Raw genomic sequence first — 26,419 nt, 5'->3', positions numbered from 1 at the left:
ATGCAGAAGCTTTTTAGTTTGATTGTTTGTTTTTGCTTTTGTTTTGCTTTTGTTGCCCTGCCTTTGGAATCAGATCCAAAAAATCATTGCCAAGACCAGTGTCAAGGAACTTAATCATCTATGTTTTCTTTTAGGAGTCCTATGATCTCAGATTTTAGAATGTAATATTGTCTTCCACTTATGCGTTCCAGTGCCTAACATATATTTGTTGAATGGATACATTGAGAAAAATCAAAACCATCAAATACAACCTTCTTTAACTTATTGCCTTCATATCTCTGAGTTTCTCTCTGTCTGAACCTGTCTTAACTCCCTTTCTTTCTGTTTTAGAAGTAGGTGTCCGTTCTTTTTTTCTTTTTTTTTATTAAGGTATGATTAATATACACTCTTATGAAGGTTTCACATGAAAAAACAATGTAATTACTACATTTACCCATATTATCAAGTCCCCACCCATACCCCAATGCAGTCACTGGCCATCAGTGTAGCAAGATGCCACAGATCCACTATGTGCCTTCTCTGGGCTACACTGTTCTCCCTGGGACCCCCCACATCATGTGGACTAAGCATAATACCCCTCAATCCCCTTCGAGGTGTCCCTTCTTTTAATGGTGTTTAGTGTCCCTAGTTGTGGTGTAGATCCCATTTCCCACTGTTGTCAGAAACCTCAGCTTTTCATATATCTCTTTCTCTTCTTGTTCTTGGTCCTTATAAAACATGTTCAATTTTCTCTCAAAATAAAAACCTTCAATCATATGCCTCTTGTAGTCCTTGTTGGATCTTGAGCCCTTAGTCTTAATGTCAGTCTCCCCTGCCTATCTCCATGAATTAACCTAGAAACCTACCATTTTAGTTTTTTTATTATAAAGGTATATTTTGTGAAAATATATTCTGAATTATAAACAACTGATTTAAAGTAAAGTTTTGGAATGTGGCACAAATTGAGGACTGTTTGTTTTATTAATGTGAGTTCTTAACTCTGGCACTTAGAATATAGTTGTCTTCTGAGGTAGAGTCTTGGCTATGTTCCCTTTTGGCTTAAAACCTGTGATAGGATGAGCAGCTTCCTAAAATACTGTTAAAATATTCATCAAATATTTTTGTTGAGTCAGCTTATATTTATTTGCTAGGCTTATATAGGGCTATTTTTCAAGAGTTCAGGGAATGGTGTTCAGAGAATGAAATATCTAGCTTTAAAAATTTAATATTGTCTTACCATTTAAAGGATCATTGATGAGTAGTTATTAACTGGGAATCCTGCAGTTGTTTTCGATGGACCTAATGTTTCCACCTCTAGGGGAATCTGTCCTCATAAAATAATCTGATGTACAGTAGAATAAAATGCCCAAAGATGTTCATCACAGTGATGTTTTCAATAGTAAAGACTTGAAAACAACATAAAAGTTAAACCAAAGTGAGGTGGATGGTTAAGAAATGTTATGGCTTATCCATAGAATGGAATCATTTAGACATTTCAAAAAAGCTCATGAGCTTATCATAAAAAAATAGGTATTTTTAAATGTGAAATACAGAGTAAGATGCCAGACTTTTGCTTTTACCAAAGTTAGACTGGGTTGTTTCAAACCAGATACACTGGTGATGACTAGAAAAGCTAGAAGACACTGAAGAGCTATAAAGACAATGAGGAATTATGAGGCCAAGTTCTGGAAGGTAAGGAAAGGTCTGAGAAGTGAGCCTGATATTTCAGGCTTCCTTGCCCATGAGGTCATTGCTGATTCTGGAAGTGACAGCTGAGAGGCTGAATAGAGTGCTCAAAATGTTCATGTCAAGGAGGACAAAAAATTGGAATTAGGGCCTGCCAAGGTAGAGGACTCTGGGAAACTCTAGGTTTTCAGATTGGGTTCCTGAAGTCCTAAATTGCAGGAGTATAGATGAAACAGATGTAAAATAAGTTTTTACAAGAACTGAAGCCCAGCCTTTTAATTTCAGTTCTGGATTAGATCAAGATGATCTGGGATTCCTAGTGTCCCCTTGCCTGTCTGGGGTAGATCTAAATTAAGGTTCTCTGGATTTAATTCCAATGTGGGCTTCCTTGACCCAACACCAAGCAATTTTCAGGTGCCAGGGTGTCCAAGAATTCAGTTCAGTTCTGACACTATCTTCAGAAAGATAGCATCAGATCCCACAGATTTAAGGCATCAGTCCTGCAGGATTGCCCGACACCCCTCCTTCAGATACCAATTGCAAGCCCTAGGCTGTTGTTACCTGGATGTAGATGGGAGGTTTCAGTGACCTCCTGCTTATGTTGGATTCATTTGCTCCAGTGGCTCACAGAATTCAGGGAGACACACATTTACCAAAACAAATCAACAACCAGATGAAGAGATACATAGGGCCAGGTCCTGAACAAAGGAGCTTCTGTCCTGGTGGAGCTCTGGGCCTAGCTTGGTGGCATGGTGGGAAAATTCTTCTGGTTCCCCAAATATGGAAGCTCTCCAAAAAAGGGAAAAAGGACAAAAAGCTCTTGGGTTTTTAATGGAGGCTTAATTACATAGTAGTGATTGACTAAGTCATTGGCAATTGGCTGACTAAATCTCCAGTCCCTCTCTTCTCCCCAGAAGTCCAGGATTGGGGGGAGGACTGAAAGTTCCAATCCTCTAATCCCAAGGTTGGTCCTCCTGGCAACCAGCAGCTGCCCTTGGGTGTGGTCCCAAAGTCACCTTCATTAGTACTAAGACACCCATTTCACCTTTATGGCTCTGAAGTGTTTTCAGGAATTGTGGGTGAAGACCATATATATTTGAGAAGTGTATTTTGGTCATCTGAAGGACCAAATATTTATTTCTTGTAATTATATATATCACAAATCCTTTTTGAATAACATCATTCATGGCCTCAGATTGTCTCCATAATTTTTCATATACAGTGATCAGCATTCAATAAAAAATAGGCATATGAAAAGATAAAATGCAACTGGAAACCAAGAGGAAATACTGACAGTAGAAACATACCCACAAGAGATACAAATATTCAAGTAATCAGTCATAAACTTAAAATATATGTATAATTAATGTGTTAGAATAAAGATAAAATTGATAATTTTGACAAGCTTGAAATGATAAAGAATGAAATGGTAATTCTGAAACTGAAAACAAGAGCAGTGATAATTAAGAACTCAGTGGATGGGTTTAATGCTATAGATACAGATGAAAGGAGAATCAGTGAAATGAGAAAAATCAGAAAAAGAAAATCCAGACTGAAGCATTGAAAAACAAAAGGATAAAGAATATGGAAAAGTGTGAGAGACATTACGGGATATGGTTACAAGTTATGTATGAGTAATTGAAATTCCAGAAGGAGACGGGAAAAAGAATAGCACAGAGGCAGTATCTCATTGAGAATTCATTGAGGATATTCATTGAGAGACTGGCTGAGAATTTTCCAAAATGGATGGAAATCATCAAGGTGCAAATTAAAGAAGCTCTATAGACACCAGAAAAATACAGAGCAAACCACACCTAGGCACATCATGATAAAACTACTGAAAAGCTGAAGCAAAGAGAAATCTTAAAAGCAACCAGAGAATGAAAGACATTTTACCTCCGAAGGAGCTACAGTGATACTGACTAACTTTTCAACAGTAACAAGTGGAATCCAGAAAAAATGAAATAATTACTATGCAGTGATGATAGAAAATAACTGCCAATCTTTTCCCAGTGAAAATGGCCTTTAAAAGTGGTACAAAATAAAGGTGCTTTTTAGCAAAAACTGACAGAATTTGTAGTTAGCAGACCTATTCTAAAGTAAACACTAAAGGATGTTATTTAGGCTGAAGGAAAATAACTTTAGATATGATGAAGGGCACTGGCCAAGACAGTTATGTGGGTAACTGTGAATATTGGCTGTATAAAATAACAACAGTAGTAGTAATAATAATGACTTGAGGACTTTATGAGATATATGGAATTAAAGTACATAATAGTAATAGCAGGTAACTTGAAAAGAGAGTAAATAGGAGTTAGTATTCCAAGTTCCTTGCATGTCTGGGAAATGGTAAAAGTACTCATTTATGTAAGATTTCATGAGTTAGATGTATGTATAATCACTAAGGTGTAATCACTAACAGTAGTAAAAGAATATATATTTGATAAGTTAATAGAGGAGAAATTTGGGAAAATAAAAAATTCTTAAAAGGGGGCAAGAAAGGGGACATAGAGGATTATAGAACAGGAGAAACAAAACAAATAGTAATTTATCTTATTATTTATTATAGGATCAGTACATATTAGGTGAATCATATGAAATTGCCAGTATTTGACCTACAGTAATAGCAGTTTCATAATTCAAGTACAAACAGATCAAATTGGTTAAAACCAAAGATTATTAGAATGTATCAAAAGGAAACCAATGTATTTTGCATACAGAGTCACACATTCTTACTTTCTGTAAGAATGGAAAAAGATAGGCCATGCAAACACCAACCCAGCAAAGTTGGTTTGGCTATATGTAAGATAAAAGTGGACTTTAAGGCAAGAAGTATGACTGGAGATAAAGAGGGCTGTTTAACTGATAAAAAGTTCAGTTTGTAAAGAAAAGCTAAAAATGATTGCACTTAGGAAAGCATAACAAAATTCTAAATAGACTGAAGGTTACACCCTCCTACCAGAGTTAGCCAAGTTGTGAATGCAAAGGAAAAGTTCTTGAAAGAAATTTAAAGTGCTCCTGCAGTGAACAGGCAAATGAGAAAGTGAACCAGCCTTATTGCTGATGTGAAGGAAATTTGAGTGGTATGGAGAGAAGATCAAACAGCCACAACATTTCCTTAAGCCAAAGCCTAATCCAGAGCAAGGCCTTAACTCACTTCAATTCTGTGAAGGCTCAGAAAAATGAGGAAACTGCAGAAGAAAAATTTGAGGCTAGCAGAGGTTAGTTCATGAGGTTTAAGGAGAGAATCTTCTCTAACAGAAAAGTACAAGGTAAAGGGGCAAGTGCTGATGTAGAAGCCGCAGCAAGTTATCCAGGAGATCTGGCTTAGATCATTCATGAAGGTGGCTACACTGAACAACAGATTCTCGATGTAGACGAAACAGCCCTCTCTTGGAAGAAGTTGCCATCTAGGACTTTCATAGCTAGAGAGGAGAGGTTAGTGCCTGGCTTCAAAGGACAGGCTGACTCTTGTTAGGGCTAATGCAGCTGGCGACTTTAAGTCGAAGCCAGTGCTCATGTACCATTCCAAAAATCCCAGTGCGCTTAAGAATTATGCAAAATCTGTACCTCTCCTGGAAGAAGTCAAAACATCAACATAAATGGGAGTTTGAAAGGAGTTGATTCTGACCCTGATGGATGACTTTGTGGGGTTCAAGACTTCAGTGGAGGAAGTAACTGCCGATGTGGTGGAAATAGCAAGAGAAATAGAATCAGAAGTGGAGCTGAAGATGGGACTAAATGGATGAAGTCTCATGGTCGAACGTGAAGGGATTAAGAGCTGCTTCTTATGGATGACCAAGGAAAGTGGTATCTTGAGATAGAATCTACTCCTGGTTAGGATGCTTGGAAGATTGTTGAAATGACAACAAAAATTCAGAAAATTGCATAATCTTAGTTGATAAAACAGTGACAGGGTTCGAGAGGATTGACTCCAATTTTTAAAGAAGTTCTATGGGTGAAATGCTACAGCTTTGCATGCTACAGAGAAATTATTCATGAAAGGAGGAGTCAGTTGATGCAGCAATTGTTGTCTTGTCTTAAGAAATTGCCACAGCCATCCCAGCCTTCAGCCACCAGCCACCATGATCAGTCAGCAGCTGTCGACATGGGAGGCACCACCCTCTGTCTGAAATGAGATTACAGCTCACTGAAAGCTCAGGTGATGGTTAGCATCTTTTAGCAAGAAATTATTTTTAAATTAAGGTATGTATGTCTTTTTTGACAATGCTATCATACACTTAATAGACTACAGTGTAGTATAAACAACTTTTCTATGCAATGGGAAACCAAAAAATTAATTTGTGACTCTATCTTTTTTGTGGTATTTGTTTTGTTGCCATGGTCAGGAACTGAACCTGCAGTATCTCCAAGATATTTCTTTATATTTTGGATCTATACATCTGGATATATATGGATTGCAAATATCTTTGATTCTGTACATGCATTTTTGCTTTATATGGTGTCTTGATAAGTTCTTTTAAAGTAGTATAATTTTATTAATATTTTCCTTTATCATTAATGCTATTTATGGTCCTGTTTAAGAAACTTTTCTCTATCATGAAGTCATGAAGATAATTTTCTTATGTTATCTTCTAAGACTTTATAGATTTGCCCTGTACATTTGGGTCTATGACAGTCTCACCAGAGGGTTTCAGCCCCAGGCAAGTTCACTCTGGATTCAGTGAGATGGAATAACGACAATGGGACGCTGGGGATAAAAGTGTTTATATCAAGCTTTATATATCAAGCTTTATTCTTGGGGTGGCAGGTCAAGTGCTAGAATTACATCTGGAAAGTCTGCGATGTGTCTCCATCTCTGCCTCCCTGCGAGCTCTTTACCTTATGGGTCATTGCCAACAGGTGTGTAAGCATCTACCATGCAGTAGGCCAGTTACATTATTTCATGTGCTCAGTGGGCAAATAGATTAGGGTCAGGTGAGGATTCTGGCCATAGGAACTTATATTTTCCCTACAAGAACTCATCTAGTTTTTTGTTTGTTAATTGTTTTTGGTATAGTGTAAGGTTAAGGTTTAGTGTGATTCCCTGCCCTGCATTATGGATACCCAGCTGTACCACTACTACTTTTGGAAAAGACCACTCCTTTGTGATAAGTTTATGGAGTATATACATGTGGATCTCTTTCTAGATTTTTCTGTTCCATGAAATTATTGTCTTTCCCTGACACAGAAAAACCCATGTAAATGGAAAGTATAAAATAAGGTGTTAGGAATAAGCACAAATATAAACTGTAAACTCACCAATTAAAAACAAAGACTGTTACCTTGGTTTTTAAAAATCTAGTTACATATTTGTCTTGCCAATGGGTTTCAGCCCTGGGCAAGTTCGCTATGGATTCAATGTGACCAAAGAAAATTGACAGCAGAATGCTCTTTGGGATGAAAGGGTTATACCCAACTTTATTTCCAGGTGGCAGGCCAGTCACTAGAATCCCATTCACTCAGAGCGAGTCTGTATGCAGCAAGCCAGTCTCTGCCTCTGGGCCCCTCTGTCCACACAGCTGTCCTCTGGGCTTCTCTGCACAGCCATCCCGCACAGCCGTCCTCTGGGCCTCCCTGCCTGCACAGTTGTCCCGCACAGCCGTCCTCTGGACCTCTGTCCTCAGCACTGCCACCACTCCAGCCTCTGCTCTGCTCTGCTTTCCTGCAGCCTTGCAGCCCTGCCACCGTGTCGCACAGAGCGGAGCTCTCTATATAGAGTCAACAGCCATGTATTGCCCACAGGTGTGCAGTGAGCTAGTCAACCATGGCCAGGTGAGAATCCTGGCCACAGGAACTCTCATTTTATCCACAATATTTTTTAAAAGAAACTCACTTAATACATAAGAGTTCAAAAAAGATGAAAGTAAAAGATGGAAAATTCTGAGGGTCCTGCTCTTATATGGGAAAGGATGGTATAGACTCCATATTTTGCTGGGTCTGGGTCCCTAGTGGTTGTTAAAACTCCTCCTGCCCCTACATTATGGAGATTTACCTCCAGGGCAGCCATGTGTTGTTTCTGCCCTGGGAATTTTCTTTGTTTTGTGAAGTGAGCCATACATTTAAAAGGAATTTGTCATATTTCACCTTGCATTTTTCAGGTATTAGTGCAATGTATTTCCCCCGGACTGCCCACCCCGTGTTTAGTATACTGTGTTGTCTGAACAGTTTTAAGCACCCTCTCTTTTAGGGGGACCACTAAAAATGTAAAATGATTGCCTGTTGGCAGGGAGGGTCAGGGATCATTTCTTAAATGTCTTATGCATTTTTCATATTTCTGCAAAAGAGCACATATTTTATAACATTCTTTTAAACTTCAAAAAGGAAATTGTCCTTAAGATGCTTCAAGTAATAGCCTTTCTTTTCTGTTTGTTGCAGGTGGTACGGTTGTGTCAGAACCCAAAGCTGGCGCTAAAAAACAGCCCACCTTATATCTTAGACCTGCTACCTGATTCCTACCAGCATCTCCGGACTGTCTTGTCAAGATATGAGGGGAAGATGGAGACACTTGGAGAAAATGAGTATTTTAGGGTGTTCATGGAGAATTTGATGAAGAAAACTAAGCAGACCATAAGCCTCTTCAAAGAGGGGAAAGAAAGAATGTATGAAGAGAATTCTCAGCCTAGGTAATGGAGAATACTACACAAATATTTATTCAGGTCTGTGACTGCCTGAATGGGTAACTCATACAAGTAGTTGGATTGGTTTTAATTGTATGTCAGCAGCAATGCAAAGCTGACACTTGATTTAAAGGTATATTTTATATAAAAGGTTGCCTTGGAAAGTCTTGAACCATCCCTAGCTTTGATAAATTTGTTCACCTCTGAAAAGCCATTTTACGGTCATGGAGTTGAGGGGAGACAGTAGGTCCTTGATCATGAAAGTTTTTGGACAGGTGAACGTTTGAAAGAAAGAAGGTTGGGTCAAGTTACAGTCGGAAGTGAATAGCAGGAGGTCAGTTCTGCTAGTGCTGTAGCCTGTTAGGTGGTTGTAAGTATAGGATAGCGGGGAAAAAATTAAGCGATGGTTTAGATAATTGTGTTATTATGAGTTATAAGAAATACATATTTGGTCATTCATATGATCAAATATATATTTCCCAGGTGTATTTGGTCTTCATGCACAGTTTCTGAAAACACTGCAGTCTTAAAGGTGAAACAGGTGTTTTGTCATGTTAATGAGAGACTGTTGGACCTCCACCCAAGGGCAGGGGCTGGAGGCTGAATCAGCCCATAGTCAGTAACTCAGTCAACTATGACTGCAACAAGCCCTCAGAAAACCCATGGGAAGAGCGCTCTCTCTCTCTCTCTCTCTCTCTCTCTCTCTCTCTCTCTCTCTCTCTCTCTCTCTGCTCTGCTTGGTTGGATCCTGTTTCTTGGTCAGAGAGAGCTTCTATGCCTGGGGAACCAGAGCTCCTCCACAGGCCGCTAAACCAGGTCCCAAGCTCCAAGAGGATAGCAGCTCCTTTATCTGGGACCCTGCTCTGTGTCTCTCTTCACCGGGCTGGTAATTTGTATCCTGTACAGTATCCTTTGTTAAACTGGGAAACATAAGTGTTTTCCTGAGTTCTGTGAGCTGCTCTAGCAAATTAAACAAACCTAAGGGGGAACCTCCAATCTGTAGCCAGTAGGTCAGAAGCACAGGTAACTGCTTGGGACTTGCGACCTGTATCTGGAGTCGGGGGTGGGGAAGTCTTGTAGGACGGAGCTCTTAACTTGGGAATCTGGTGCTGTCTCTGGGCAGATAGCATCAGAATTGAGTTCTCCAATACCCTGCTGGTGTTTGAGAATTGCTTGGTGTTAGGTTATGTGTGGAAAAACCCCCTCCCACATACCTACACACATTGGAATCGGGTCTGGGTACCTGAATGAAGTTACACTACTATTACTGCTGTGTATAACATTGTTACTGTTGTACATACATGTAGGGAAAACTTGCACCATTGCTTTTGGTGTTGGAGGAGTGGGAATCTCAGTAATGTTCTTGGTTTTGGTAATAAAGCAAACTGAAATGACATTTCTTTTACAGGTAAAGTGACTTCATGTGGAATAGATGTTGGCAAATGCAGTTAATTCAATAAATACTTGAGGAACCACTATGTGTTCTTTGGTATTTGTTAAATACTTTAAACTGTTGGCTATCCTGTATGTTCTAGCTTGTTTGTTAGTCACATACTGGGAGAGAGGTAGATTGATTGTAGGTATAGTTGGTGTTTGGTTTTGTTGAGTTGGAAATAAATGTTAACTCTTCTAGAACAAGTAACAAAGTGTAAATTCCACTAGAACTTTTTGGGGAGTAAATTACTCTTGAGGAGTGACATGAATTAGGAGGGACAGTAATTTCTGAGGGCATTAAGTTAGCATGCAAGACTCAAGCAGTAACTCAGCAAATGGTATCCTGGTAGCCTCCCACTCCTTTTGACTGTTGGCTTAGATTTTGGAAACCTTCATCTCTCACTTAAAATTTAGCAATTTAGCCACATCGTTAATCATATTACCTTTACTGCAACAAATTACTCAGGTTTGGTCCAGAGTATCAGTCTTTTTTTCTTTAAAAGATGTCTGGTGACTGGTAATTCGTAATCACAATATAAGTTGGTCATGGGGATGGTAGCAGCGTGGAGAATATAGTCAATTATTCTGTAACATCTTTCTGTGGTGCCCTAGAACCATCTTTCTATGTTGTAACCTCACTACATGGGGTGAGGATTTAATATTATGGGTAACTGTTGAAGCACTGTGTTGTGTATTTGAAACCAATGTAAGATTGTGTATCAACTATACTTCAAATTAAAAAAAGATTTCTGGTGACTGAATTCAATTTAGAGGAACCTTTGTAGCTTCTGATTTATATGAAAATGAAGTCTGTTCATTTAAATATTTAAATTTCATGACTTTTATTAAAAACTTGACTATAGGGACCTTAGCTAACTAGTCATTTTGTATTGCTGAGTTTTTAAAAAAATAGCTGTTAGGTACCAAAACTTTAAAATTTAATTTACCATCTGCAGTGAACTAGGTAATGCTAGGGGGTGAGAAGGAGAGTTTAGCATTCAGTTATGATGTAATGTGATAAATGATTTAGTAGAGATAGTACAAAATGGTGTGTGAACACGTTTTGCCTAGTGGCATCAGAGTCTAAGATGGTACAGATGAAGTGGTACTTGAACTAGGTTTTGAAGGATAAATAGGAATTTTCCAGAAGTGAAAAAGGCCTTTAAACAGTGGCATGAAAATGCAGGCTGTATAGAACATGAGCAGTCTAGATTTGGCTAGAATTGGGTAAGATAGATAAGCTGGAAATACAGGTTAGAGTCAGATTGTAACTGTTCTTCACCTTTCATCATTCTCCTAGAGGTAATAGACCGCCATGGAACAGTTTTTAAGAGTGTTTTCATAGTGAAATAAAACTTGTAGATTTTCCAGTCTTCTTAGAGCATACTAAACATTGTTTAACTTTTTTTAATGACTGATAGTTCATCACTGAGAGACAATATAGTGTGCTGGTTAGGAAGATGGACAATGCCTGAGTTTGAATCTTAAGTTTGCCACTTACTTAGCTATGTGGTCCCTCAGTTTCTTCATCTGTAAAATGAGATAATAGTAATACTATCTTTTTTTTTTCTTTTGGTATCATTAATATACACTTACATGAGCAACATTGTGGTTACTAGATTTCCCCCATTATCAAGTCCCCACCACATATCCCACTGCAGTCGCTGTCCATCAGCATAGAAAGATGCTATAGAATCACTACTTGTCTTCTGTTTGCTATAATAGTGGTACTATCTTTGTAGGGTTGTTAGGAATTATTAAATGAGAAACTAAATGTTCAGTACTTAGAATAGTGGTTGGCACAACAGAAGTGATAAGTGGGTTAGCCCTCATCTCTATTACCATGTCGCGCGCCCCGTCCTCGCCGGCAAGAACAGCACGCAACAACAGCAGGATTCTTCTGCAGAAAGCTTTATTCTTCAGCTCTTTGTGAAACAAATGAGTTGGGCAGGACCCAGAGGGGAAGGAGAGGCTTGCTTATATAGTTCTCATGCTCTGACCTGGTTGGTGCGGCTCCATATGCCTTATTAGCATAACCATTTGGTGGGTCTCATTGGTCCTTATGCCAAGGCGCAATTAGCATGTAGTTTAGTGGTGTGGGATGATTTGTCATTAGGAAGTTCGGGGCCTTCCGGCTGCCCTGCATGGGGCGCTATTTTCTGAGCATGGCTGCCAACATCTCCCCCTTTTTTGTCTAACAGAAGCTCAAGGCGGAACTTGCCAGCAGAGGCGGAGACAGAGGCCTGACCTCCATCATACTTCCTGATGCCCCCTTTTTGGAGAGGGGTTCTGGGCATCTACCCCTATGCAGTCAGGCATGCCTCTCAGAGGGGTCCAAGACCTCTTGCAGTGCTTTGCCTCGCATCCTCTGGCTGGCGTTGGGACCGCTTGGTACAAAGGGTTTGGACCCTTTTTCTCAACCCTCTTGCACCATGAGCTTCTTAAAGAAAGCTGTGATTAAGCATTGAGGTACTCGGGCCTGGTGCAGTGCCACATGGGCTCAGGGTGCAAGAGCTACCTCAAGCTAAAGCTGAGCTTCCTTCTTAAGCATATTGAGCCACACTTGGGGAGAGGCGCCAATGTCTATCGCCATTAGGGCTTGAGCAAGGATCACCTTGTCCTTCTTATGTTGATTGGGGAGTCTGCATAACAACCAGAGTAGGAGCATGAGACCTCCAAGCATGAACACGCCCATCCCAGCCATGCCCGCCCACTCCTTGACGTGGGAGAGAGCTCTGAGGAACCAGGAAGAGAGTCCTTCTGCTACGGAGATATCTAGACGGGTGGAGTTGATGTGGATTATTTCTCGCCGCAGTTCTTCTAGTGCTCCATCAAAGTCCTGGGACCAGTTTCCTGAAAGATACTGGGACAGGCCTCGTGACAGATTAGTGAAAGCATTTAATACTTCTGTTAGTGATCCTGGCTTGTTTGTGGCTCTGTAATATGGCTGCGGCTAGGCCCGCGTTGGTGAGTGGCCCTCCTATTTCTCTACAGGCTTCCAACCAAGCGTGTATCCCTCAACTCTTTCCAGGGGTATTTACTATTTTCTCCGAGGCGATCGTCACTCGCTTCTCGGGGCTCTTTCGCTTTTGCCCTAGGCGGGCTTTCTCCCTCACTCTGAGGTTTCTTTACCTTCGTTTTTGTGGCCTTTTTTCGGCCGCGCGCGCTCTCTGTTTCCCGTTCCGTTTCTGACATGCTCTCTTGGATATCTGTCAATGCTCTCTGACCTTCTTTTATTACCTTTTCACATCTCTCATCTTGCAGACAAGCTCTAATCAGTTTCCAGAGGGGCCTGGTGCCTCCCCTCAGGCTACCCTCCTCCTCCTCTCTATCAAGATCTTTCCCCAGTTTGTCCCAGCTCGGGATTGAGAGGGACCCTGAACAAATGAACCAGGGGGCCACACGGTCTATCTCCTTCACAAAAGATCCTAAGACTTTGCTGGAGACCTTCAAGTTTCACTCTTTGAGAGCTGTCTGCAGCGCCGTGACTAATGACGGTGCATTCCCCATGGTGCCTCCTTATTTACAGAGAACCATCAACCATTATCCTAAAAAGCAGGGGCCTCTCGGAACTTACCCCTCCGGGCTTTCTTCTGACCTGCAGTTCTGAATCCTCTCCAGATGTCTGAAGGGTCCTCCCTGTGCCGGTGATGTTCTGGTTCCCGGGTTTCGGCACCACTTGTCGCGCGCCCCGTCCTCGCCGGCAAGAACAGCACGCAACAACAGCAGGATTCTTCTGCAGAAAGCTTTATTCTTCAGCTCTTTGTGAAACAAATGAGTTGGGCAGGACCCAGAGGGGAAGGAGAGGCTTGCTTATATAGTTCTCATGCTCTGACCTGGTTGGTGCGGCTCCATATGCCTTATTAGCATAACCATTTGGTGGGTCTCATTGGTCCTTATGCCAAGGCGCAATTAGCATGTAGTTTAGTGGTGTGGGATGATTTGTCATTAGGAAGTTCGGGGCCTTCCGGCTGCCCTGCATGGGGCGCTATTTTCTGAGCATGGCTGCCAACATTACCACATTATTTTTATTACTATGAGCATAGATTATTGTATCAGTGATACTGCCAGGACCTAATAAAGAATTTGCCCTTACTAAATGACTTTATACTACGCTTGCAAGTTCTTCTGCCTTTTTTAAAACCTTATACTGTCAGTATATCTGTCTGTATCAATTTTATTTCCCCTAATACAAAGTTTCTAATGCATTACAGGCTTTGAATCCATACAGCCAGGTTTGTACAAATTATATGTAAAGTGAGAGTATATAAATTTCAGGTAAGAATCAACATTTTTTTCTTGTAAAAGAGAACATATGGCTTTACAGTATGATCATACAGTATGATTTGTATTTTGGTTGCTTAGAGGCTTTTTTTCTATTTAGTTTTTATTATTATTATTATTATTATTATTATTAAGGTATCATTGATATATACTCTTATGGAGGTTTCACAAGAAAAACAATGTGGTTATTACATTCACCCTTATTATCGAGTCCCACCCTGTATCCCATTGCAGTCACTGTCCATCTGTGTAGCTAGGTGCCACAAAGTCCCTATTTGTCTTCTCTGGGCTACACTGTCTTCCCCGTGACCCCACACACACCATGTGCACCAATCATGATACGCCATAATCCCCTTCCCATTTAGTTTTTAAAATTGAGATATAAATCACATACCATAAAATTCACCCTTTTAAAGTGTATATAATTCAGCGGTTTTTAGTGTGTTCACAAAGTTGTGTATCTGTCACCACTATCTAATTCCAGAATGTTTCCATCACCCAAAAAGGAAACCCCATATTCATTAGCAGTAGCTCCCCATTTCACATGCCTGCTCCCTGCAGTCCTTGGCAGTGACTCATATCTACTTTCTCTCTCAATTTGCTTGTTTTAGACAAAGTAAGTGGAATCATTTAACATGGCCTTTTTTATCTGGCTTTTTTCACTTTGCATGTTTACACAAACCATCCATGTTACAGCATAGATCACTACATTCCTTTTTATGGTAAATGATATTTTATTGCATGGATATTCTACATTTTGATTATGGGCATTTGGGTTGTTTGTACTTTTGACTATTATGAATAATTCTGCCATGAACATTTGTGTTCACGTTTTTGTGTTGACTGTATGTTTTCAGTTCTCTTGGGTATATACTGAAGGAGTGGAATTGCTGAGTCATATAGTGATTCTATGTTTAACTTTTTGAGGACCCACCAAACTTTTACACAGCAGCTGCACCATTTTACACTCCCACCCGTGTGTGAGGGTTCCAGTTTCTCACCAACACTTGTTATTGTTTTGTTTTGTTTTGTTTGTTATAGCCATCCTACTTGGTTTGAAGAGGATACTCATTGTGGTTTTGAATTGCATTTCCCTAATGAGTAATAATGTGAGCATCTTTTCATGTGTTTATTGGCCTTTTGCATGTCTTCTTTGGAGGAAGGTCTGTTCAGATCCTTTGCCCATTTTCCATTGGGTTATTTGTCTTTGTATTGTAGAGTTGTAAGAAGTCTTTACATATTCTGAATACTAGACCCTTATCAGATACATGATTTATAAAACTTTACGCCCCTTCTGTGGGTCATCTTTTCAATTTCTTGATGATATCATTTGAATATTATTTTGAAAATAAAATTAGAAAATTCTGATGAAGCCCAATATTTTTTCTTTGGTTACTTGTGGTTTTGATGTTATAGCTAAGAAACCATTGCCTAATCTAAGGTCATGAGGATTGCATCTATGATCATTCTGAGTTAATTTTTTATATGGTGCAAGTTAAGGATCCAACTTTAGTCTTTTGCATGTGGAAATCCTTTAGTGGCAGCACCATTTGTTGAAAAGACCATTCTTTTCCCATTGAATTGTCTTGTTGTCCTTGTCAAAAGTCAATTGGCCATATGTATAAAGGTTTATTTCTGGGCTTTCTATTCTTTTGGCCTATATGTCTATCCTTGTGCCAGTACCACACCATCTTGATTACTGTAGCTTTGTAGTAGAGCTTTGAAATCAGGCAATATGAGTCCTCCAACTTCGTATTTCTTTTTCAAGATTGTTTTAGCTATTGAGGTTACTTGAGATTCTTTATGAATTTTGAAATTCCCCAAAGGGCAGCTACAATTCTGATGCGAAGTACATTGGACCTGTAGCTCAGTTTGGTGGAGGGGTTGCCATCTTAATATTAAGTCTTAAAATCTATGAACATGGGATGTCTTTCCATTATTTAGATCTTCTCTGACTTCTTTCACAGCAGAGTTCTGCAGTTTTCAGCATATAAGTCTCTCATCTCCTTGGGTGAATTTATTCCTAAGTATTTTATTCTTTCTGATGCTATTGTAAGTGGAATTGTTTTCCTAATTCCGTTTTTGGATAGTTTGTTGCTGGTGTGTAGTGTACAACTGTTTTTTGTATGTTGATACTGTATTCTGCAACTCTGCAGAGTTCATTTATTGGTTTTAGTAGTTTTTTTAGTGGATTCCTTAGAATTTCCTACAAACAAGATCATGTCATGTGCAAACACAGATAGTTTTACTTCTTTTGTGGATGCCTTTTAATTTCTTTTTCTTGCCTAACTGCTCTGGCTAGAACTTCATAGAGGTCTGGATAGAACCTATGTGAACGGAAGTGGTGAGAGCAGGCATCCTTGTCTTGTTCTTGATATTAGGAGGAAAGCTTTCAGTCTTTCACCAGTGAGTATCATATTAGCTGAGTTTTAATAGATGCCCTTTATCGGGCTGAGAAAATTTCCTTCTGTTTCTTGTTTGCTCAAGGTTTATCATGAAAGGGTGCTTCAGGCCTTATATACTTCATTCCTGGTTTTTCTTCTTGAGAGACTGAAATTTGTGGACTTGTAAAATTCTAGAAAAAGTGAGTATCTCAAGTTGCACTAAGGGCAAGAATGTAGGAATAGCTGAAGCCAGGGTTGAAATTGCTGCTAGGACTCTATCTGCAGTCTCAGTGTGCATTCATGACTGAATTGAAGGAAAATCTGGCCTCTGCTACACCAAGATTTACATCTTAAGAGTTTTCACTCTTAGTCTGACTCTTAGTTCCAGTTTTGACTTTAGCTGGGTATAGATCAACCGATTATTTCCAGACCAATCAACTCTGGCAAGAAAAGCTAAATGCTGTGATGATTCCAGCACAGGCCAGGTGTCATTCTGGACGATACTACTGTGGCTTAGGGGACACGTCCATTCTCAAAGTCATGTGCGTGAAGGAATTTGTTCCTAGGCTGAATGTTGAGGAGCTAATAATCCCTTAAATATTCTATAGAAGAGTGCATGTAAGTGTATCTGTCTGTATATGATATAGTTCATTCCTGTCTTTACTTTAGAGAGGATATTGGATTAATTAAATTCTTTAAAGATGAATTAGCCCTCATATTTCTTGGACTGTAAAAAAATGAGTTAGGCAAAAACTATAAGCTGCTTGCTGTCTTGCCTTGGATCATTAACCCTATTTTTTGCACCTGTTTCCCTTTTAGCACAGGACGTTAGAGTAGAAGCTGAATGGGATTATGCAGTTAATTTTAAAAGCTCACTAACTTATTGTATCCATTTTGGAAGTAAGATTGAACTTTTCTATTGTAACTACAGAGGCCTTTTTAGAAGTAGCTATAAACTGAAATGATCAAGATTTGGTCTTGTATTTAGCTAGGAATAATTCAGAAATAATTACAGCTCATGTTCTAACTATTCATTAAAGAAAAATTAGTCTTGAGCACCTTCTTGCTGGTAGGCACTGCTCTGCAGTCAGTGATAGAGCAATGCATAGGGCACACGTCGTCCCTTCTCTCACAAAGCTTATAAACTTATGTTTTTAGCTTTTAATCTATTAATTTTCACTGTCCCTCTAGTGGAAAAGTGGTGTCTTATGGACTAGAAAGAAGTGTTTGGGCTGCTGTAGTCTTTCCCTAGCACCCCAAAAACAGGTTTCAGTATGTGTGCCAAATCCTGCTGGTAGATAATGGTGGCTTAGCTCGTTCTAAGTTTCTCAGTTGAGGAGTTTGAGTTGGGTAGGAAAAGATTTCCCCTTAGATTAGAAACACCTTTCCTACAGTTGGGAACAGGGCAGCATCATGCTGCTGTATCTTTTCAGTCCAGGAGAGAGATGTTGATGGTGTGAACTAAAGTGGTGGTTGTAGAGATGGAAAGAAGTGGGTAGCACTTGACATGTTTTAAAGCTAGTTTGATGTGACTTGCTAATGGGTTGGATAGGGTTCTGATTTGATCAGTTGGACAAATGGTGTATAATAGGAAGCCACAGAAAGAAAGGTATTTAAACAGGAGAAGGACATGATCTAATATGTATTTTACAATGATAGTATTGGCTGCTGTGTGGGAAAAGGGTCAGGCTTGTGGGAGTCTAGCAAGGATGCAAATAGAGGGATAGGTTACAAGGTTATTGCTGTAGGCCACACGAGAGATGAGACAGCTTAGACTAGGGAAGAGAAAGTTGAAAGGAAGAAAAATGGAGAGACAGGAGACATATTGGAGCCAGAATCAGTAAGAACTGCTGGTGGAAAAAAGAAGGTAGGAAAGGACAATAAGGAAGAATTAAGGGCTACTTGTAGGTTGCTGGTCATTGACTCTGCCAGAGGTGGCCGCGTTCAAATGGTAACTTGGGGGTATAGATGTGAGGAGGAGGGGAATGAGAGTGAGGGGAGCCTGGAGATCTCATTTTGGACATGTTTAATTTTGAGGTCTTTTTATGAGCCATCTAAGGCAGTATGTCAAGCAGGCAATTGCTGATTAGAGTTTGGGGTTCAAAGGCAGAGGCTGTTGAATACAGATAGAAATCTGGTGGTCAGAACAGCATTTCAAGCCATGAGAGCAGACAGGATCATCTAGGGAGTGAGGAGTCAGCACGGACATTCCGAAGGAAGCACCACTGAGGGAGAAAGCAAGGGAGAAGAGATTACAACAGCCAACAAAGAAAATTAAACAAAAACAAATCTCTAAGTGAAAAATCAGTGAAGGAAATGAATAATCCACAAAAGAAGAAGTATGAAAGGTCAAATATGAATATTAAAGAACAGCCCAGTTTGCTAGTCGTGTTTTCTTTTGGCTTGCAAAATAGACAAAAAAATAGAAAATCTACTTATAACTAGTGTTTAAAATGAGAGTGCAGGAAAATGAATTGTGATAGGAATGAAATTGGTTGAGCCTTTCTGGAGGTTGGTTTTCATAGAAAGATACAGAATTTTGCTCAATAGTTCCACTTTAGCAGCTTAATCAAAAAGAAGTGGGAAGGGATCTGGGTTAGAATATAGCTACAGAGCCATTCTTTAACATGCTGTATATAATAGGGAAAACTACAAACAATCAGAATATTCAGCTTCAGAAGATGATTGTATAAATAACAGAAACTATGGTGTACTATGTAGACATTAAAATTTTTTGTTGATGAAGATTAATGACAGGCAAAAAATATATTCTAGAAATAGGTAAAGGTTGTCAAAAGGTACAAACTTCCCGCTATAGAATAAATAAATCCTAGGGATGTAATGTACAACATGATAACTGTTCTATTCCTATAAAAGAAAAAAATGGAAATAGGCTACAGAACTATGGAATTGTATGTATAACTAATAAGATTTCATTTTTGTAAAAAATATTTAAAAATAGGAAAAATCTAGAGGTAATGATACCAAAATATTAACAGTAGTTATCTCTAGGGTGAGAAATTAGAGGTAGTTTTAATTTTCTTCCTGTTTGTTTTCTAAATTTTCTACAGTGAATATGTAATCAATTAAATTACTTTTAAAAGAGAAAAATGTGACACTTCTTAGGTGACAGTATGGATCCATAAGCAAAATCTTGAAAAACTTCCTATTTATTGCAGTAACATTATTGACAGATTCAGCGGAGTTCAGCAAACCCCATCTTGTTAAGTCCCATCATGAGAGGCTAGAAAGCTGGGTCAACATGGACAAGGTGAAGATTAACAAAGGTAGAGAGTCATATTTAGTTCTCAGCACCATCCTGTACAATTATAAGGTGATAGTGTTGTAGACTACTCAGTCATATGTTACTGTGGTTTACTATTGTTACCACACATACAATCATTAATACATGATAATAAGATCTGTTATCTTCCTAGAAAATCTATTGCAGGAGTAAGCTGTATATTAGTGCCTGAAGTATTGTTTGTTTTTTTAAAACCAAGCATCTACGTGGTTGTATGGAGCTTTTGTTTACTAATGTAGTTTTTCTCAAGCTTTTTGGTTTTAGGACCCCTTTACATTCTCAAATTCATTGAGAACCTCAAAGAGCTTTGTGTATGTGGGTTTTATCTCCCAATACTTACCATATTCAATATTAAAGCAGAAAATTTTAAAACTTAAATATTTAAATAATGTTTAAACAACATTTAAAAATAACAGTAATAAGCTCATTACATGTTAACATGAAAACATTTGTATGGAGAGCATTTTCCAAAAAAAAAGTAGCTTCACGTGTTCGCAAATCTCTTAAACTACCTCAATGAACATTTTGTACTTTGTTACATTAAAATGCATTGGACTGTCTTGCACCTGGAATGAATCTTTTACCCATGCATGATTTTGTAACATCATGCATTGGTCACTTAGAAAATACTAGTTTGCTAGATTATATAGATTTATTACAAGTGTTGATAATCATTACACAATCACATTCGTTAGTTAAATCTCAGTAGAAAAGTTTTATTAGGAAGCAGTTACGTGTACCATGATGGATGGATATTTTCAAAAATTCTAATTTATGCTTAAAAGCTTGAGTTTTATCCTTGCAAACAAAAATTATCAGCTGTTTTCCTTGAAGTGACAGGTCACTTTGTTAATTTTGGAGACACTCTCCTCCAAATCCCCAAGTCTGAGTAAACCATACTTTGTCTATTAGTCATTCTTTCAAGTAAAAATGATATTCTACACCATATATGAAAATCCCACTGCTAATGTCATCCTCAGTGGTGAAAGACTGAAAGCTTTTCATCCTAATATCAAGAACAAGACAGGATGCCTGCTCTCATATAGGTTCTGTCCAGAGCTCTGTGAAGTTCTAGCCTGAGTATTTAGCAAGAAAAGAAATTAAATTCTATCCAGAGTTCTATAAAGTTTTAGCCAGAGCAGTTAGGCAAGAAAAAGAAATTAAAAGGCATCCACAAAAGAAAGAAGTAAAACTGTGTTTGCACATGACATGGTCTTGTTTGTAGAAAATCCTAAGGAATCCATTAAAAACACCCCTACTAAAACCAATAAATGGGTTCTGCAGAGTTGTAGGCTACAAGGTCAACATACGAAAACCAGTTATATTTTACACACCAGCAACAAATTATCCAAAAATAGAATTAGGAAAACAATTTCATTTATGATAGCATGAGAAAGAATAAAATACTTATATTCTTATAAGGAATAAATTCACCCAAGGAGATTAGAGACTTATATGCTGAAAACTGCAGAACCCTACTGTTGAAAGAGGTCAGAGAAGATCTAAATAAGTGGAAAGACATCCCATGTTCATAGATCAGAAAACAGTATTGTTAAGATGGCAATCCCTCCCCGCCACCAAACTGACCTACAGGTCCAGCGCAATTCCAATCAGAATGTTAGCTGCCCTTTTGGGGAATTTCAAAATTCATAAAGAATCTCAAGTGACCTCAATAGCTAAAACAATCTTGAAAAAGAAACACAAAGGAAATGTAAGTCAAAGCCACAGCTAGATACTACTTTATACTTATGAGGATGGTGAAAATGGGAGACATTGGAACCCTCGTGCATTGCTGTGGCGATATGAAATGGTGCAACCACTGCGTGAAACGGTTTGGTGGTTCCTCAAAAAGTTCAAAATAGAATTACTGTATGATCTAGTGATTCTGTAGGTATTTACCCAAAACAATTGACAGTTATTATTTGCACACCCCTCGTATCATTATTCATGATGGCTAAAAGGTAGAAACAGCCCCAGTGTCCCTCAGCAGATGAATGTATAAATAAAATGTATACACATGCAATGGAATATTACCTAGCTATGAAAAGGAATGAAATTCTGATACATGCTACATCATAGATGAACCTTAAAAATATTTTGCTGAAAGTTGCAGGATACAAAATCAACACACAGAAATCTGTAGCTTTCCTATACACTAACAACGAATCAATAGAAAGAGAAATCAGGAAAACAATTCCATTCACCATTGCATCAAAAAGAAAAAAATACCTAGGAATAAACCTAACCAAGGAAGTGAAAGACTTATACTCTGAAAACTACAAGTCACTCTTAAGAGAAATTAAAGGGGACACTAATAAATGGAAACTCATCCCATGCTCATGGCTAGGAAGAATTAATATCGTCAAAATGGCCATCCTGCCAAAAGCAATATACAAATTTGATGCAATCCCTCTCAAATTACCAGCAACATTCTTCAATGAATTGGAACAAATAATTCAAAAATTCATATGGAAACACCAAAGACCCCGAATAGCCAAAGCAATCCTGAAAAAGAAGAATAAAGTAGGGGGGATCTCACTCCCCAACTTCAAGCTCTACTACAAAGCCATAGTAATCAAGACAATTTGGTACTGGCACAAGAACAGAGCCACAGACCAGTGGAACAGATTAGAGACCCCAGAAATTAACCCAAACATATATGGTCAATTAATATTTGATAAAGGAGCCATGGACATACAATGGCAAAATGACAGTCTCTTCAACAGATGGTGCTGGCAAAACTGGACAGCTACATGTAGGAGAATGAAACTGGACCATTGTCTAACCCCATATACAAAGGTAAACTCAAAATGGATCAAAGACCTGAATGTAAGTCACGAAACCATTAAACTCTTGGAAAAAAACATAGGCAAAAACCTCTTAGACATAAACATGAGTGATCTCTTCTTGAACATATCTCCCCGGGCAAGGAAAACAACAGCAAAAATGAGCAAGTGGGACTACATTAAGCTGAAAAGCTTCTGTACAGCGAAAGACACCATCAATAGAACAAAAAGGAACCCTACAGTATGGGAGAATATATTTGAAAATGACAGATCTGATAAAGGCTTGACGTCCAGAATATATAAAGAGCTCACACGCCTCAACAAACAAAAAACAAATAACCCAATTAAAAAATGGGCAGAGGAACTGAACAGACAGTTCTCCAAAAAAGAAATACAGATGGCCAAGAGACACATGAAAAGATGCTCCACATCGCTAATTATCAGAGAAATGCAAATTAAAACTACAATGAGGTATCACCTCACACCAGTAAGGATAGCTGCCATCCAAAAGACAAACAACAACAAATGTTGGCGAGGCTGTGGAGAAAGGGGAACCCTCCTACACTGCTGGTGGGAATGTAAATTAGTTCAACCATTGTGGAAAGCAGTATGGAGGTGCATCAAAATGCTCAAAACAGACCTACCATTTGACCCAGGAATTCCACTCCTAGGAATTTACCCTAAGAACGCAGCAATCAAGTTTGAGAAAGACAGATGCACTCCTATGTTTATCGCAGCACTATTTACAATAGCCAAGAATTGGAAGCAACCTAAATGTCCATCTGTAGATGAATGGATAAAGAAGATGTGGTACATATACACAATGGAATACTACTCAGCCATAAGAAGTGGAAAAATCCAACCATTTGCAGCAACATGGATGGAGCTGCAGAGTATTATGCTCAGTGAAATAAGCCAAGCGGAGAAAGAGAAATACCAAATGATTTCACTCATCTGAGGAGTATAGGAACAAAGGAAAAACTGAAGGAACAAAACAGCAGCAGAATTACAGAACCCAAAAATGGACTAACAGGTACCAAAGGGAAAGGAACTGGGGAGGATGGGTGGGCAGGGAGGGATAAGGGGGGGGGAGAAGAAGGGGGGTATTAAGATTAGCATGCATGGGGGGGAGGGAGAAAGGGGAGGGTGGGCTGCACAACACAGAGAGGACAAGTAGTGACTCTACAACATTTTGCTAAGCTGATGGACAGTAACCGTAATGTGGTTGTTAGGGGGGACCTGATATAGGGGAGAGCATAGTAAACATAGTATTCTTCAGGTAAGTGTAGATTAAAAATTTAAAAAAAAAAAAAAAGAAAGAAAGAAAGAAAAGGGGGATTACTCCTTAACAGGATAAAACTATTGGTAAATCAAAGATCAACGCATGCTTTAAATATCCTTAATGTTGATCACTTAAAGGGTGTCAGATGATCAGCTATGGAGGTACTCTTTTCTGATAATATTCCTTTCTCTTAATTAAAAAAAAAAAAAAAAAGCAGTTACTGTGTGCTGACCTCCAATGAGTTCTGCACAGTGGTATAGAGGGCATGTCAAAGTGTGGGCAAAGGGTCTGTTTGTTTCTACGCAGAAGATCAAGGCCTAGCTTGGATACCCAGAAAATGAACTAAGATACGATATGAGGAGGAGCTTCCGGCATCAGCACTCTCTGGAGGACTCGTGCCGGGGGATGATCATCAAAAAGCCTCCACAGGGATCCGGACGATGCTGCGGTTGTGGCTGCATCCAGCCCACCATCTCCTGGACTTGCCATGAGAAGGAGGAGGGAGATGTCTAGGCTGGCATGTGCATACAGTGAGACAACGAATTTGACTGGATCTGTACTGTTGGAACTCAACCAGGAGTTGGGAGGGGTGCAAGTTGTAGCACCCCAAAATCTCATGACTATAGACTATCTATGGTTAAAAGAACATATGGGATGTGAACAGATCCCAGAAATGGGCTGCTTTAATTTGTCTGATGGTTCAAGTACAGTTGGAAAATATCCATCATATCATAGATAAATTTTCACAAATGCCTAGGGTGCCTAAATGGTTTTCTTGGCTTCACTGGAGATGGCGTGAAACAAGCCAGACACAAAAGAATAATCTGATACTGTATGATCCACTTACATGATTTTATTAAAAATAAAAATAATAATAATAATAGGAGAAATGTGGGATCAACATATAAATCAAGTACAAAAATCAAATGAATATTCATATTTGGGTGTCTAGCATAGGCAAATTCACAGAGACAGAAAGGAGAACAGAGATTACCCAGGGCTGGGCAGCAGGAGAATAGGCAGTTACTGTTAACATTTCTGTTTGGGATGATGGAAAACCTGGAAATGGGTGGTGGTGGTGGTGGTTACACAACATTGTGAATGCACTTAATGCTACTGAATTATAGACTTAAAAAAGGATTTAAATGGTTTGCAAAAAAGGTGTCCCCCGAAAAAAAACAACTACTTCCACTAGCAATTTAAACATTGCACAAGTGCTTTTCCTGATGTCAGCCATCGTTACACAGAAGTGCTTTGTGTGTACTTCTCATTTTTGGCACACAGAATATTCAAAAAACATGTCCTCAAAACAGCTTAGATTTAATACAGTTGATCTTTCCTGCTTCATCAAGAACATTCTTAAGTGCACCTGGTATTTGGTGTGTTGACTGTAAGCTGTGAAGAATATAGTGCCTACATGTACGGTTTAGTGCTACTGTCTTGGTTCATTCTAAGGCACTGGCAGTCTTACCACCGCTGCCTTAGTCCTGTCAGCACAGTGGGAAAGAAAATCATGGGGTATCTTAGAACCATGGAAATAATTTAAAATTGCAGACCCTCTGGAAGGGTCTCAAGGATCCCCAGGGACTGTGTAGCACCCTCTGAGAAGCACTGTATTGATGCACACGTTTTTAAATGCTGTAGCCACATGATAGGGAGTTGAAAATGTAGTGAAAGAAAAATGATTAATGCTACTGTCATTTTGATGCAGTTCCTCTAACCTCTTAAAGAGTAGGCTTTTCATGATATTATACTGTCAGCAAGCAGGCACATCATGCCTTTCTTGTGGTTGAGCCATTATACATTTTAAAGGAACAGAATATCAAATAGTCAAGCTGGTAAATAGATTTTAATAAGTGCCTGGCCCCATGCTTAGATGCTATGTTGAGGGGTTCGGTGGGAAAAAGTTCCAGGGTGGAATAGAAGTGTCTTCCTTGGTCTTGGGAAAGAGGTGTGAGAGCATCATAATTTGCTCTCTGTACTTTTTCAGTGTAAGATTTAGAGTTTTCATCAAGTTTAGAAATTTCTTCTTTGATTTCTTAAGAATTTTTTTTTTCCTCTTCCTTCTCCTTCAGGGAACTAACTCTTTTTGTATTTGGCTACTTGATGTTGTCCCATAGGCCACTGATGGCTCTACTCATTTTTTCCTCAGTGTTTTATTTCAGTTGGTTTCTGTTACTCTGTCCTCAAAAGTAATTAACCTTTTCTTCTGAGGTATATAATCTGTTGCTAATCCCATCCATTTTAGTTTTCATCTCTACTTAACATGTGCAAGTGTTTCTCTACTACTTTTTGTATATGTGGAATATACTCATAACTATTTTGATATCCTTGTCTGTTAATTCTATCATCTGTGTGGCTCACACATTTAATTCTTTTGTTGTATTTTTATCCTCAGTAAGAATCATATTTTCTTGCTTCATCACATGGTTGGTAATTTTTGATTGGGTGCCACACACTGTTAGTTTTGCCTTGTGAGGTGCTGGATACTCCTGTGTTCATGTAAATATGCTTGAGCTTTGTTCTGCGATACAGCTGAATTACTTGGAGTATGAGCTGATTCTCCCCCTCCCACGCTCTGAGTACAAGAACCCCCTCCACTCCCTTCAGGTGTTTCTCTCCCCAGCCTCGGTACTTTTCTGTGCTTATCAGTGCTGAGA

General features: G+C 39.0%; 1 protein-coding gene across 5 annotated transcripts in view; it reads left to right on the top strand.

Moving 5' to 3' along the window:
* The window catches only part of CBL (Cbl proto-oncogene), a 119,194-nt gene that overhangs the window by 12,546 nt on the left and 80,229 nt on the right, over positions 1-26,419 (top strand). Inside the window, exons 1-2 of one of the 5 annotated variants that reach the window (XM_073239613.1) lie at positions 6,421-6,528; positions 8,044-8,291. In XM_073239613.1, coding sequence (XP_073095714.1) covers positions 6,511-6,528; positions 8,044-8,291 — 266 coding nt within the window. In that variant the 5' untranslated portion in view covers positions 6,421-6,510. The other 4 variants (XM_073239612.1, XM_073239610.1, XM_073239611.1 and 1 more) reach the window with 4 other exon arrangements.

Source organism: Manis javanica, chromosome 6, assembly GCF_040802235.1.
Source record: "Manis javanica isolate MJ-LG chromosome 6, MJ_LKY, whole genome shotgun sequence".
NCBI classification, from domain to species: Eukaryota; Metazoa; Chordata; class Mammalia; order Pholidota; family Manidae; genus Manis; species Manis javanica.
Note: the sequence above shows the minus strand (reverse complement) of the source record. Positions and strands in the feature narration are given on the sequence as shown.